Raw genomic sequence first — 15,493 nt, 5'->3', positions numbered from 1 at the left:
TTTGAATGAACCAACTGAAGTTGTCTAGATGCTCTCCATGTGCTTTTTTTGGCAAAGCAATTTCTAGTTTGTTTTTCGGTTAGACACATGACATGTTTTCACGGGAAACTTCAATTTTGGTAGTCCAACAACCATCTCTTTAGAGGCCAACATATTCAATGCTTTGTATTTGAGATGTCCAAACCTGCAATGCCATAAGTAAACTTCCTTTTCTGAGATTGTTTTTGTTTGCAAGCACACTAGTTGTTTTGATTCTTAGGAGGTTGTCATATGGAACATCTTGTTTCCACTCATGTTAGTTTGAATAATCAATCCTCTTGTCCAGTGAAATACTTTTCATGTACCGTTTACAATCAGAATGGTCAAACCCTTATCTTGTAATTGTCCTATGCTAAGTAAATTATTCTTAAGCTTTGAAATATAGTATACGTCAATCAAGACCTGAGAAATGATACTAATTTACATTTTGATACTTCCTTTAGCTACCATTTTCATGTGAATATATTTCCAAGGTTCACAATTCTTCTAAGCTCTTCCTCCAAACTCAAAAACCACAATTTATTTGCCAGTCATGTGGTTACTGCAACAAGGATCTAAATATCATTTATCTTCCACATGCATTAATGAAATCCTACATAGTTTGCCTTCTTGTCCCAATTTGGGCACTCATACTTGAAGTGCCCTAATTTATGACACTTGAAACACTTAATAGTAGATTGTCTACCTCCTCTCCTTTTGCCAAAGTTCCCTCTGAATGCACCACGACCTCTTCCTCTTTGAGGGTGATCTTCATGATTGTTTATGCTAGAAACTTCTTCATGTGTTGTTGTCAACACCTGCTCCTCTTTGTGTATTCCCTACATTCATTGCTCATGCAAAATGAAGACTCCCATACAATTCATCAATAAACAAGATGTTGATATCATTTGATTCTTCTATAGCACATACTACATAATTGAACTTTAGAGCCAACGGGCATAGGATTTTATTCACCACGATGCTTTGCTCCATTATCTCTCCATTTGATCTCATTTTATTCACCACATTCTTACCAAGAAAGCTATCTACCTTTTCTCCATCTTTCATAATGAGTAATTCAAATTCTCTTCATAGTGCCTAGAGTTGTGCACGTTTGAACCTTGTAGAGACCTGATATTTTTGTTTCATAGAGGTCCAAATTGCTTTGGATATGCCTTTTTCATGTATAGTCTCTAGAATTTCTCTATCGATAGATTGAAAGAAGAAATTCTTAACTCTCAAATCTTTAAGTTTAGCCTCCTCAATAGTTTCTTTTGGGCCTCACCACCAGGACTTGTACTAAGTACAAGTGTGGGTATACCATCCTCCACCAAACTCCAAAGCTCCTTATTTCGAAGGAAATTTTCTATTGTCATTGACAAAAAATCGTAATGCCAATCAAACTTAGGGATGGAAGGTTGTACGAATTCAGGGATTATCATCTTGAGTTACTCACGAGAAAATTCCTCTCACTAAAAAACTGATGACACACTTCTCTTACTAGATTACTAGGCCCCTTGCGGATCCCTAATACCAACTGTAAAAATTAGGTGTATAGAGATTCTAGAACGTAAAAGAAGAATTAAAAATGTTTACTCATATTCGTTAGGAAAGAATATGTGGCTACATAAAGCCATAACAACATACTAAAAACTAAAAAAAATATCTCATTTACATGCTTAGATATGATATCTAAAATCATGAAACTAGTTGACTAATTCTCCCTAAATAATAGGATAAAAAACAAAACAAAATAAATGAAAATAAAACAATATAAGATTATGTTTTACCTATTTTTTTTTTCGTAATAAATATAATTTGTCTATCTTAAGTAAAGTGTAGTTTTTATTTATTATGAGTATGGTCTAATCCCATGTTTTATTTTCATTTTCTTTATTAATTTTAATAAAATTAAATGTGATGATACAAAATTAAATAATTAATAAACTTTGAAATATTAATATAATTGAAATGTAAAAAGTTATAATGATGTTAAAAATCGTTTATTTTTATTTAGTGCGATTATAATACATTTGTTTAAAAAAAAGTTCTAAAAAAATCTGCGATCGATAAAAAATTGTTATTTAATTAAATTCGAATTTTTTTATTGATTGATTAATAAGGTCTAAACCGGATGAGTTGATAAACTTATAGATCTGTACTTTATAAAATTATATTTTAAAAAATTTAAAGTAATTATAATTTTTTAATATATATATATATATATATATATTAAACTATTATATTTAATATTTAAAAGTAAATTTAGTAATATAACTTAAATTATAAAAATATGTATTAAAGATATTTATTTTGGTATTTATTTTGTCAAATATTCTTTATCTCAATTTGGTCCTTGTTTTTTTTAAATGATCCAATCTAATCATTGCTGTTAGTTTGACCAAACGACGTTAAAGTCAACACCAAATGTCAATTTGTGGTTTTTTTATTTTTTTTTACACATGCATTTCACTCATTGGTGAACTACTCAAGGACATAGGAGAGCCACCACTCCCCAAAATTTTTTGAAAATTATTTTTTTTATATATATATATATATTTTTTAAATTATAATTATATATTATTTATATTAAGTTTATGTTATGAAAAATTATAATAAAAGATAAAATAAAAAGTTTAATGGAGATATTAATTTATAAAAGACATTACAGTTTTTTGTTCTGGTTATAAGAACTTTTTAGCATGTAAATTATCAAGAAGTGTGTGAGAAAAAATAAATACAAAGAGATAAATAGAGGTTAGGGAATACATAGATTGAGATTGAAGTATAATTCTCAGATGATCTCTCACATATCAAGGTTAGTATCTTATTATGATTTATATATGTTAAATTTATTATTCTTTTTAGAATGTTTCTTCCAGATTAAGTATATTCCAAATTAGTATAAACCCTAATTATGATTTTATGATTTTTTTTATGAAATTTGTATGAACCTTAATTATAATTTTTCCCAAAATTATTATAACCCTTAATTATGAAATTTAAGGATTTTATGTTTTTTGCTACCTATAGTCAATTTTTTAAAAGTTTTAAATTTATACAGTGTTGCTTAAATAATTAAAGTTGTATGAGTTTTGTTATGTTTTGCATTATGATAATTGTAAATTGTGAATATAAATTTTATCTTTCTTTTAAACAGGTAGGAGGTGATAAATTTATATTAGAAAGATTATGATAAAAAGTAAAAGAATTGATTCTTTTTTGGAGAGAGAAAGGTTTGTGATAAAGATGAAAAAAAATGCATGGACATTAACTAAACTTAAGAAATTTCATGAGCATCCAAAATTCAAGACAATGAAAAACAAATCTCTAAAGTTCCTAGAGTTACATATAATGAATTTAAAAATTTATTAAAACGCGATCCGAGAAAAACATCCTTAAATTTGACAATACACAACAAATCAAATTGATGAGGTACGAATGACTTATCAAAATGGTATTCATGGTTTGGTATCATGATATTAATCACGAATGATAGTGATATTTTTTTGAATTCTACTATAATGTGTACTTGTTTTAAGTAGAGGAAATGAAAAAAAAAATAAAAAGTTTTTTTTCTAATTAAAAAGAATTATATGCAACATTTAATTTGGCGTCCCTACATTTTTTGTCTAAGTTCCGCCACAGATTTTACTATTATGTCATGTGTTAACATGATTCAATTTAGTCCTATATATATGTTTTTAGTTTTATTTTAGTCCCAAATTTTGTAAAAGATAAAGAAATATTGTCCTCCTTAAATTGAAACTTAATATACTTCTTATTGTACAAATCTTATGATGATATTCTTACAAAAATTGACATTTTCATTTTTATTAAATATTTGTAAAAATATTTAATAAAAATGTTAATTTTAATAAAAATATTTTTATAAGATTTGTACAATCGAATCAATTAAGTCTTAATTTAAAGATAAATAATATTATTCTATTTTTTACAAAAATTAAAATTAAATTAAAATTAAAAATAAATATAGAAACCAAATTAAATAAGATGGTCATATGACACAAATATGAAGGGACATGTTTAAAAATAACCAAATCGGATTGTAATATTGAATTATTCTTACAAAGTCAAGAACTAAGAGACAAAAAATTAGAAAACCAATTTAAAATTACTCGACAAATAAACTTATCAAGACAAAAAAGTAATTTAACGGATAAAGAAAATAAAGAAAGAAAAGAAAAGTAAAAAGTAAAGAAACGTTGAGAAAAAAGCCAAAAGCTGAATGTGGGAACAATCATCACTGAGCGAAGAAGTTTGTTTGTGTAGTTCTTTCTTTCAGACGTGTGTGTGCGCGCGTTAGCGTTGTCATCACAATCCATCGATTAGTGTGGCAAATCCAAACGGCGTCGTCGTCGGCGGAAGATGTCTACGCAGCAGCAGCAAATGCAGAACAGTGGCGGCGGCGGCAGCGGCAGCATGGGTATCCCAGCGAGCGAGGTTTTCTGGACTCTCGCCGATAAAGCCGACAAAAAGTTCTCCAAAATCAGAGACATTCCTTTTTACCAGCGCAGCAGGTTCCATTCGTTACTACACTCGTTCGTTTGCTACTTTAAGTTCATCTTGAGATTGGTGTGTTTTGATCTAGGACTAGCTTTTGCGTGTTTTTTAGGTTTTAGGTCGAATGCTTTGTTTCTTGCTTTATTATTTATTTGTTTGTAACGGGGAGGTTTTCGGTTTTAAATTTTGCGGTTCTGTCACAATTCTTGAAATTGAGAGAAATTGCCGGCAAATGTTGCCGGTGCAGTTAAATTGGGCCTAGAAAACCTTATTTGGTGGTGTGCCTGAAATTGTGGTTGCGTCTGTTTCTCGAAAACCTTTCACGCATAGAAACAAGAGAAGGAAAGAATTGGGTTAAGTTAATGTGATGAGGAGGAGTTATTTGGTTATTTACTTAAGAAACGAGCCTTGAAGCTAAGGTATTTGAGTAGGACCTGTCGTGCATGCCTTCTTCCGCAGTGGGGAGTAAGGATTTCATTATGATGTTGAGTTCGTTGGGAGTTGACCTTGATATTTGGTATGTTTTAATTTAGGGCTAATTGTTTCATTTTATTTTATTGTTTATTTATTTGTCACATGTAAGGTTTTATATTGTGATTGTGGTTTATTTGTGATTTTTAACCTGGCGGGAAATTGCCTACAAATGTTGCTGATGCAGTTAGAGTGGCCCCAAAAACCTTGATCTTGCTGCCAAAGTCGCGGTTCTAAACTGTATTTTAAAACCGCGGTTGCAATGGGTCCAAAGTCCTTAAAGTTGTAGCCAAAATAACTTTTGCGGAGTGTCTTTTGAAATCTCAATCTGATAGAAACAAGAGAGAGAATGGATGAAAGAATTGGGTAAAGTTAGTGTGGTAAGGAGGTGTTATTTGATGATTTGTAAAGATCTTGGGAATTCCAGATTGACTAGAGATATGGTGAGTGCAAACGGTTGCAAGGTTTTGTAGGTTGAGTTAGACTTGAATCCACTTTATAAGAGAGGTGAACCTTGGGGCTAAGATATGTTAAGATTTATTGCGCACACTGTCTTGGAAGTATGGTTTTCATTGTGAGGATGAGTGATTGGGAGCGAACCTTGAGATTAGTATGTTTTAATTTGCAACACACTTTTGTGGGTGTGATTCTAGTTTTATGGGTGGATTGTTTCATTGTATTATTTGTTTATTTGTCACAAGTAAGGTTTTAAATTCTGGTTGTGGTTTCATTGTGATTCTTATTATTGTGTGAAATTTCCGGTAAATGTTGTTGATGCAGTTGCATTGTGTCCGAACAACCTCTGTGGTAAGGCTAAAATTGTGGTTGCAGACTGTTTTCTAAAACCTCACAACTGATGGGAAACAAGGGAAAGAGAGGGTGAAAGGAAAAATTAATAGTTATTTGATGATATTTTTGAGAGGTAGGCCTTGAAGCTAAGACAAACTAAAGACATTTGAGGATTTATCGTGCATGCTATATTGGAGAGTGAAGATTTCGTTTAGATCATGAGTTCATTGGGAGTTGACATTATCACTTTAATGGTGTGGTTTGTAAATGTAATTGAAAGTAATGTGATTTTTTCTGCACTATGGAATGAAAACCAGAAATAGGTTTTTATGTCGTGTCCCTAGATTGAGGAATAATATTCACAGGACTTAGATATAGTTTCATGAGCGCTTTTGGTGTTGTTCTTTGTTAGTATAGAGAGATAGAAACTATTTCTGCAGAGAATACATAGTAGCTCTGTATATAGAGCAATGTACAAAGTGATGAGATCTGATATAGATCTAACTGAATGACAGACAAGTAACTGACGGAATGACAGTTGGATCATTAAACAGTAACAGAATACAGTTCACTGATTGTATTAGAGATATGATTTGATTGCACTAAATACGTAGATATGATAGATTTAATAGGGAAATATCTTACAAAATATTTTCCATTATTAGATATTGATTTTGTTCATTATTATTGTATGATTGTATCTCTTCTTCAGTATAAATAAGAATACTCGTGTGTACCCAACACACAAAATTCATTGTATTCCTTTTTGGTTTCTCTCTTCTTAACATGGTGCTCGAGCAAGTACTAAAGCAGTACTATCCTCTGTCACCTGTTTTGTCACTAATCCTTTCTTCAAGAAGCAAAATTGTTTAATGAAATGTGTGGAAGTTCTATCCAATTATTGTTCATGAGCCCATTTGGAATTGAGCCTTAAACTTATTGTTTCCTGTACTGAAATTTTGAAAGCAATATTGAAATGTTGTTGACCTCCAAATGCTATATTTTTTGTGTGATTTGGACTCAGGTATGACTGTTGATACATTTATTTTTGACTGAATATGATACTTGTACATAGTTTTATAAGGAGTTCAGTGTACAAACACTTGTGGAAGAATTGGGTTGGGTTTCTCTTTTGTTCTGTATTACTTAACAGTTAGTCCTTACATTGGTGGTCAGAAATAAGAATTTCATGATTTTGGTTAATCAATTGGGAATTAACAATGATATGGTTTATAATTAACTTTTGGCTAATTAAAAATTTTGGTCTCCTTTAATTTCTGCTCGATGATTTTTGTTCCCCTAGTCCTTTTTTTATTATAATTTTGTTTCCGATATTTTAGAAAGCCAGCAATTTTGATATAATCCTTAATTCTGCATACATTTTATTTTTGTTTATTTTGATTCAATTGAACTCTAGTCCTAGCATATGCATTTAAGGTAATCAAGTAATTATTTATTTAATTAAAAATTAAGAAAATGAAATAAACCTATGTAAAACTGAAGATTGCATCAAAGTTGCAGATTTCTAATATACGGGAACTAAAATAAAACATATATATATATATATATATATATATATATATATATATATATATATATATATATATATATATATATATATATATATATATATATGGGCCTAAAATCGTGAATCAGGAAGTAAAGTAGGATTAAAATTGTAATTTAGGCTTAATTTTTATATGTTTAAAGTGCACAAATATATTGAGAGGTTACCTCTGCGTTTTGCTTGATATCTGAAGGCAAAATTTCTAATCATGTGGCTTTGTTGTAGGCATGATACATACTTTTACAAGGTGTTCAAGGTTTACACACAGCTATGGAAGTTTCAGCAAGAGAATCGGCAGAAGCTAGTTGAAGCTGGGCTTAGGAGATGGGAAATTGGTGAGATTGCATCTCGCATTGGGCAACTGTATTTTGGGCAGTACATGCAAACAAGTGATGCAAATTATCTGTCAGAGTCATATATATTCTATGAGGCCATATTGACTCGGGAGTATTTTAAGGAGGGAATGTTTCAGGATGTGAATATTGCAAACAAACAATTGAGGTTTCTTGCTAGATTCATAATGGTGTGTTTGGTTTTGAATCGGAGGGAAATGGTACAGCAATTGGTTAATCAGCTTAAAGTATTAGTTGATGAATGCAAGAGAGCATTCCAGGTTTGTCCGTGTTAATTTTCTCATGTATAGTTCATTGAAATATAATTTCATTCCCATTATATTTGAACCGTTGTATTTAAGCAATCTGATTTTTATTTTATTTTTCGCAAATGAAGTAAAGGTGTTGCATGTTCTGAATAGTTGGGTTCCATCCCGCATGCTAGTGGTTGTTTAGTGCCTGCTACTATGCATTGAATTTGTTCTTTGAATATAGCCTTAGATATCTATTTACATTTATATCATGGAGGTAGATCATTTACTGCATATTTCTTACAGATTAACTATACTAGACTGCTAATGGGAGTGTTCCATGCAAAACATGATGTTGTCCTGTACCCAGAATATGCTTTGATAGATTGATATTTGCAGATGTATTGGAAGTGACCTTCAAACAATTTGGTTACAGGAAAGTGACTTTAAAGAATGGAAGCTGGTGGTTCAAGAAATAGTCAGATTTTTAAAAGCTGACACTGCTTTTATGAATCTCAGGCCCTTAAGATATAGTCTAGTTTTGGATCCTCATCCTGATACCTTGCCACATGTTCCTGCAGCCATTACAAAGCGACATTTGAAACTACGAGATGCTGTATTAAGTAGCTTCCATCAAAATGAGGTTGGTATCCGTGATTCTTTTGGTTCATTTGTAATGAATAACAATTTGTTGAAAATGATAAAATCACAAGGTAGTTTTCTACTGCTACTATAATATTCTGCAAAATTTTATGATCTTTCATGTTGTTTTCAACTATCATTTCTGAACAGGTAAAGTATTCAGAGCTCACGATGGACACTTTTAGGATGCTTCAATGTCTGGAGTGGGAACCTAGTGGCTTATTTTACCAGTCCAGTGGTTCAAAACTTGGTCAGAATGGGGCTACTGGGACTAGTCGCATTAGTTACATCCAAGACATTGCTGACCCTACTTTACCAGCAAATCCACGGAAAGCTGTATTATACCGTCCTGCACTGACACATTTTATAGCTGTAAGTATGAATATAAGCCATTCTTGCCACAAGTTCAGGGGTTTGATATAAAAGATAGAGTAGAGAATACTTTATCAATGTATAACATCTATCGAAGGAGGCAAGGTGCTATTTGGTTGCAGACCATTGTTCCTTGTTGATATAAGGCCATTGGAAACTCTCCATCTTACATGTTACACATTAAACAAATTACATCTTCATTGAGATTTCCCGACTCTGCTTATTAAGTGATTGGTAATAATAGCAAATCTTTATATTCTCTCTGCATATTAAAAGTGCAATTCCCTTGAAACGGTTTTGCAAACTTAGGTCCCAGACAAATTATATGATCTAACTGGACCATGATTTTTCATCCTAAATGCTGGAAGTCCAAAAATGCTTGTAATATTAGTAGCTTATTACTCATAAAACTGCTTTTCTGTTGGACGAATAGTCTAATAGTTGTAAATTACACTTTCATTTGCATTAGAAATTCTTCTTTGTCCTTGATATGGGCTTCCCAAGCTTGTGAAATTGAATAATTGATGAAGTCATCTCATAGCTACACTATTATAGCAGCTAATTGAGGAACTTACTAGGGTCGATGGCTGGAATTATCCTGGGGGGATCAGGGTATCAGATCATCTGTTCTGGGTAAAAATGTGATAGATTTGGACCTCTGCTTCTTTGTAATTATCTGCAAGTAATTTAATAAGGGTTCACATTTAGCATTAGAATGACCACTTCTTACAATATTGTTTATTTTTTTGGATTTCCAGATATGATTTGGGTTTTCCTTTTCATGGTTAGGTTCTTGCCACAATATGTGAGGAGCTTCCTTCTGATGGTATTCTCCTTGTGTATTTGTCAGCTTCAGGTTAGACTGTCAACTATGAATATAAGAATATAAATTTATAGGGTTGTCATACTTCTTATGTCAACTAAATTCCTTTAGGTAAAGATGAACTCTGTCTTTTCAACATCAAATGCAGGATATTGTAGTTCTCCTCAGAATGAATCTGGTTGCATACACCTTGGTTGTCATGGAGAGAGAGGTATAACTTCTGTGTACTTCCATTCTTGTATTGCCTTATATGTATAATGTCAAGGAACAATAAATAACCATCCTTGCACCCTTTGTTACACAAATTTACCTCATGCAATTGAAGGTGGCTTCAGTTGTGGTGTTCATAACATGTTCTAGCCAATAATATGCTCATTCTCATATTCTAGAAGACAATGGGAGTGGGATATCATTACAATGAATGACACTGAGCAATTTCTCTAACGGATAAACCAGTTAAAGGGGAAATGAAATGAAGTCAACTCAGTGCAGAATATAAAGTGATAGAATCAGTAGGCTGTGCATAAGTTGCAGCATTTCCGTTCTTTCCCATTAACTGTTGTTTTTCGCTTGTAATTCCTTCTTTCACAATCTTCTTTCCGTAATCACAAAATATCTTCTTTTTGCTTTGACAAATGTGCAGTGTTTCCATCCTATTCCTCCTAGTATTACTAACAGAGCTTGAGGATGCATTGCTTTAGTTTTTGGTGCTTGACAATGTCCTGTAAGTGAAAAATAATTGGGAACAAGGTTTTTTAAGCAAACCTGAGAACGATTAATTGGTTATGAAATTCTAAAAAGAGAGAACTGTAAAAAAAACTATAGCACCAAATAGAAAATAATATTCATAAAAAGGAGAGATAAAAACATGAAATGAAGAACTGTAAAGACAGAGCATGAACTAGATGAAGAATGTTTGGAAAGAGGAGGGAAAATTACAAAATGGAAGGAACAAGAATGAAAAAACATTGATTTTGTGGTTCACCAAAAAGATCACTGGAAATGGTTTTAGAGCTAAGGTTGCTACCACAGCACTGGAAGCGAAGGAGGCCTTTGGGTTGTTTTGAAATTGGCCAACCATAAGTCCTGATCCTTTTTTTTCAGTAAAATTATATTTCTGACATGGGTGCTACTATCCTCCATGTGATAGCGATCAGTGTGTTGGAAATGCAGAAGACACTATTTCTCTGCAAATTGCAGATTATACACATTACATGGACAGGGTTGAAACCAAGTAGGTAGTGGTTGAATCCATATCAATTGTATTCTTAATAACTAATAGAAATTGTAAATATTCCATGTCTGTGCCTGCCACATTATGGAATGTGTTATTCAAAACTATCAATAGTCCCCTAGCTAACTGCATAAGCTTTTAGCATAATTGGTTCGTGACATATTTTGTACAGATGCTTTCTGTGGGTCCATTTTTAAAACCATATGCATAGAGTGAGAAGTATTCGTGAAAATCAGCTCCTTTCATAAATAGCCTTAAGTCATTATCAATTTTTTCGAAAATAGGTCCAAGCAAATTGATTAGAAGAGATTAATTATGATCTTGGGTATACATTGAAAAAATTCTTGTAATATCTCAATGAGTCTGTAGCCCATAAATTTGCATAAAGATGATAATTCCAGTGTTCATGTCACATGATTTTTTTGTTGGAATTGCAGAATACTTTAACCCAGTCCTTTTTCAGGATCAAACTGCATATATCCTTCTGACTTTCTACCATTTACTAGAAGACCACTTCTTTTAGTCATTGATAATGACAACAGCAACGCGTTTAAGGCAAGCCTCAGATACTCTATATATTTATCGAATCAAATTTGTTTCAAATAAGTTTTTGTATCTAATACTTGTATCTATAGTATTTATATATGCTAACTTTACCTAATAATTAGGGGGAAGGTATAGGTTTTGCATGCAATGGCCGCGGAGGATTCTTGTTAGAATCTATAGGGTTAGAGTTACTGCCTTTGGTACTCATGTTAGAGTTGATAGATAATTTAGAAAAAGGTTTTTGTATTCTGGAAAAATGAATTCTCAGTTACAAACAATGAATGATCAGGTATTTATATAGTTGTACAGACGATGCATCTATAAATACTAACCCCTGTCAGTTACTAACTCAGTTAGTTACATGTACAGCTGTCAAATAACTAATGGAAAACGACAGTTTACTTGGTATTACAAAAGTTATGTACGAACTGCTACAGAGTAATCCTAACCCAAAGATATCTGTAGATAAAATATGCAATGGATATCAAATTGGTATCTTTTAATTATTCAATTGTCGATGACGTGGGTATGATAAGTATCATGGTATTTATCTCTCAAATATTTGTTATTCATTGTTAATGATTTTTATTTTAATATTGTTGTAATCATCAAAGTCAAATTATTGGTGTGGAAAATATTAATAATTAAATAATTGTTTATTTTTTATTTTATAGGTTTATGTTTTTATTTAAACCTATAGAATTAAATTGTTTTTAAAGAGATTAATTTTATTACAATTTATATTTTGTGGTGCAACTTATCTGAATTTTCTTACAAAGACTAATTTTATTTGAACTTATATTTTGTAATGCACTTTTATTTGAACTATATTTAAAATCAATTTTTAATATTTTAATGAATAATTTTAATATCTTATTTAAAATTTTAAAACAATATCGACTATTGTGGCTATTTGTGGGTGTAAATAATCTGTGGGTACCCGGTTGGTAACAATATAATTATTTTTTCAGAAGAAAGCTGGTAACAGGTAGTTATTATATATGAACGCAAATACCTAGTGTCGTCCCTAAATGGTATTCGAAATTATCCTGGGGCTTGGTTTGGCTACTTCGGCCCTTCTGAAACCTTCAGCATGGTCCATAGGAAAGCCAATGGTTCTGTTATTTTTTGTCCTTGTGAATCTCCCGATACTTTATTTGAGAATGGCATTGCCAGCAAACTTAAAAATGAAACGATTTTCCCAAGTGATTATTTACAATTTAGCAATAGTATACTGTTATGATTAGTTTAGGGTTTCTAATAAGGTATGGAACTGCTTGAGTCCCACATTGGTAGCATGGAATTCTAGTGCAGTGTTTCTAATAATAAGGCTTTGGGCTCTCCAGCTATTATAGCTAGGTTTTATCGTGTGGTTCTATCAGGGTTCTAATCACATACCAATTACACAACGAACAAATACAACTTGCGTTTACATGAACAAATAATTGTTTATCTTGCATCCATAATCTTTGGTATAGTGGTCTTGCTATATGCTATACCACTATACTTGCATTTTTAGTGCTGGCAATTTGTGCCGCAACCTGGTATTGACAAGCACATGTATACCTATGTGATTATTTCATTGCTACGATTGATACAATTGGGTATTTCAAGTTAGTTTTAGGAATTGTGTAATGGAAAAATATTCATTAGTCTGGAAGAGGTCATTGATACAATTTTCCTTCTTTGCATGCTGTGATTAGATTACTCTGTGGCATTTTAAAAGTAATTCATCAAAATATGCAGGTCATAGCAGACGCAGAAAAGGGAGAGACAGTTGCAATGCTCCTTTCACCAAGCTGTTCTCCTGCTGTGTCTGACTGCTCACATCATCCAAATGGGAGCCTATTCACCATGTTTCTTACAGCTCCGCTGCAAGCTTTCTGTCTTCTGATTGGACTTTCAGACACTGATATTGATGTGGTCTGTAATTAGTGCCCTCTTCCTTCATGCTAGCAAGTTCCATTTTTAAGAAAAAAGTATTTTTTCATTCGCTGGAAGTGGAAAGTTAATATGCTCAGCAACTTAAATTTGACTATAGGACACATTCAACAAAGCTGAAACGATACTCACAACTTCACTAAATACCTGGGGGCTAGCATTGGCAATATCAGACACACTTAATCCTGTTTGGGGGCAGGTTTTAGGTGATCCCTTCATTAGGAGGCTTATTTTGAGGTAAAACTTGTCTTGATTCCTGCTCTGATATGTATTATTATTATATTATCTGCCATATAGTTCTCTCGCTTCGTTGTTCCAAACTGTACTACCATGCCATATGTGGCACATTGTGACTTTTATTTTCTTGTGTTTCTGTTGGTATTTGTTAATTCTTTTTGTTTTGTTGATGATTTATCACGATTTTGAAGATTTTGGAGACCATTGTTATTAAACACATTCAATACATCATCATCAATGTTGTTAAACATTTGACTTTGATTTAATGTGCTGCATGCTTCATTGAAGAATGTTTTAGGTTCCTTCTATTTTGTGAGAGCACAGTACACTACTCAACAGTTTTTAAATCACTTGAATTACCTTTTCAAATTATCCAAACTCAATCTTGGGCTGCCATATTTTTTGGTTGTAACAATGGATAACTCGAAGTTAGTCTGACTCTGCCCGTGTACGCAAATTCTGTTGTTTGCGCAGGAAGACTTATAAATATTCTCAACTAAAATCATTAGATCTTAACTGATACACAAAGTTTCTGTTGTAAATATCTTGATCGTTGACTTACTTTTACATCATGAGGCTATTAAATCATTTTTATTCACGTGAATTGTGTTTTTAAGTTTGCAACTCTTATGTTCTTATGCCAAGATTGCTTCACTTTGTTCAGATTCATGTTTTGTCATGAAGTGTTGACCCTATATGCACCAGTTTACAAAGAGAACAAATTCCTTCCGACATGTGTCCCTGCTCTTCCGATGCCTGCCATGCCTCCAACTTACTCGTATGAGAGTGTAATTCTGAATATAGCCAGCATGTTTGGTGCAACTAAGCATTTCATCTTCTCAGAGGATGTTTATCAACCTGAAAATTTAGAAGTCGACATGAATCAGTTGACTCTATGAAGATAATTAAAAGCATTATCTCGGAGGCATTAAAATGTATACAGATTGTTTGTATAGCAACTAAAAACATGAATTCTGTCAATATTTTTACTTTTCTGGTAGGTTTCCTAGAATTTAAGTTGTTCAGCCTTTGGTATCAACATGGTTTTTATTATTAACCTAATTTCTTTTGGATCTTAGGTTGTGCCTTTGACAAGAGAATGTCTAACGTGGATTCAAGCTCATGTTCATTACATGGCAAGTTGCATACTCCTGAAGAATGGAATTGAACAAAGGAAGAAAGTTTGATATAGGGATCGGTATTGTTGTGAAGAAACCTTGTATTTTTTTTTTCACTACAACCAATGTCATGATGCTTTAATGTTTTTCTACTCAAATTCTTCGTTAATGTTCTTCTACTCAAATTCTTCTTTAATGTTTTTCTCAATGAATAGAGAATGTTTGCGTTGGTATCACGGCTTTTCCTGTGTCTTAATCAAACAGAAGAATACATTGCTATGAAACAGCTATAGAACCTAGAGAATGCACCATAAATTTTTGTAGCTATAGAAACTACTTACTAAAATATTTAGTAATTTGCATGAGCACCATCCTAATTAATTAGTAAGTTCTCTCAAGTTATATTGTTTTGACTACGCTTGTTAACTCTGCATAATATTAAGCAACAAACAAGTATGAAAACTAATGTATTAACAAGAATCCAATCCTGCTTTCTATCTAGTTGATGTATCATTTTAAATTATCTTATTTTACTTTCGTCTTATAAAAAATGCAAAAGACTAAAAGATTACAAGTCTTGTAATTGTTTATATTATATTTTATTATGAGTGAAATTACTAAAGATTTC

The 15,493-nt window shown here is 32.0% G+C and overlaps 1 protein-coding gene across 2 annotated transcripts; it reads left to right on the top strand.

Annotated features, from left to right (window-relative positions):
- The first annotated feature begins 4,256 nt into the window (after positions 1-4,256).
- LOC114167081 (signal transducer, putative (DUF3550/UPF0682)) lies at positions 4,257-15,101 on the top strand. 2 transcript variants are annotated; one of them, XM_028052013.2, is made up of 11 exons: positions 4,257-4,559; positions 7,595-7,982; positions 8,389-8,595; positions 8,745-8,966; positions 9,756-9,822; positions 9,938-10,000; positions 11,487-11,578; positions 13,316-13,492; positions 13,611-13,747; positions 14,412-14,682; positions 14,827-15,101. In XM_028052013.2, exons 1-10 carry the CDS (start codon positions 4,408-4,410, stop codon positions 14,644-14,646), a joined length of 1,740 nt encoding a protein of 579 aa, XP_027907814.2. In that variant the 5' UTR covers positions 4,257-4,407; the 3' UTR covers positions 14,647-14,682; positions 14,827-15,101. The 2 variants fall into 2 exon arrangements, 1 of the variants encoding a protein (XP_027907814.2); XR_003600103.2 differs by having other exon boundaries at positions 4,258-4,559; positions 14,412-14,744.
- Positions 15,102-15,493: the final 392 nt, after the last annotated feature.

Source organism: Vigna unguiculata, chromosome 10, assembly GCF_037176805.1.
Source record: "Vigna unguiculata cultivar grain cowpea cultivar isolate G323 ecotype 2 chromosome 10, ASM3717680v1, whole genome shotgun sequence".
Taxonomy (NCBI): Eukaryota; Viridiplantae; Streptophyta; class Magnoliopsida; order Fabales; family Fabaceae; genus Vigna; species Vigna unguiculata.
This window is presented reverse-complemented; position numbering and strand designations above follow the sequence as displayed.

What these genes read in the sequence shown, in the direction of transcription:
- LOC114167081 (XM_028052013.2), top strand. Translation starts at nt 4,408, where the DNA reads ATGTCTACGCAGCAGCAGCAAATGCAGAACAGTGGCGGCGGCGGCAGC. An exon ending in TGGTTGTCATGGAGAGAGAG is followed by an intron (nt 10,001 to 11,486) that starts GTATAACTTCTG and finishes GTCCTTTTTCAG; the next exon opens with GATCAAACTGCATATATCCT. An exon ending in CAGACACTGATATTGATGTG is followed by an intron (nt 13,493 to 13,610) that starts GTCTGTAATTAG and finishes ATTTGACTATAG; the next exon opens with GACACATTCAACAAAGCTGA.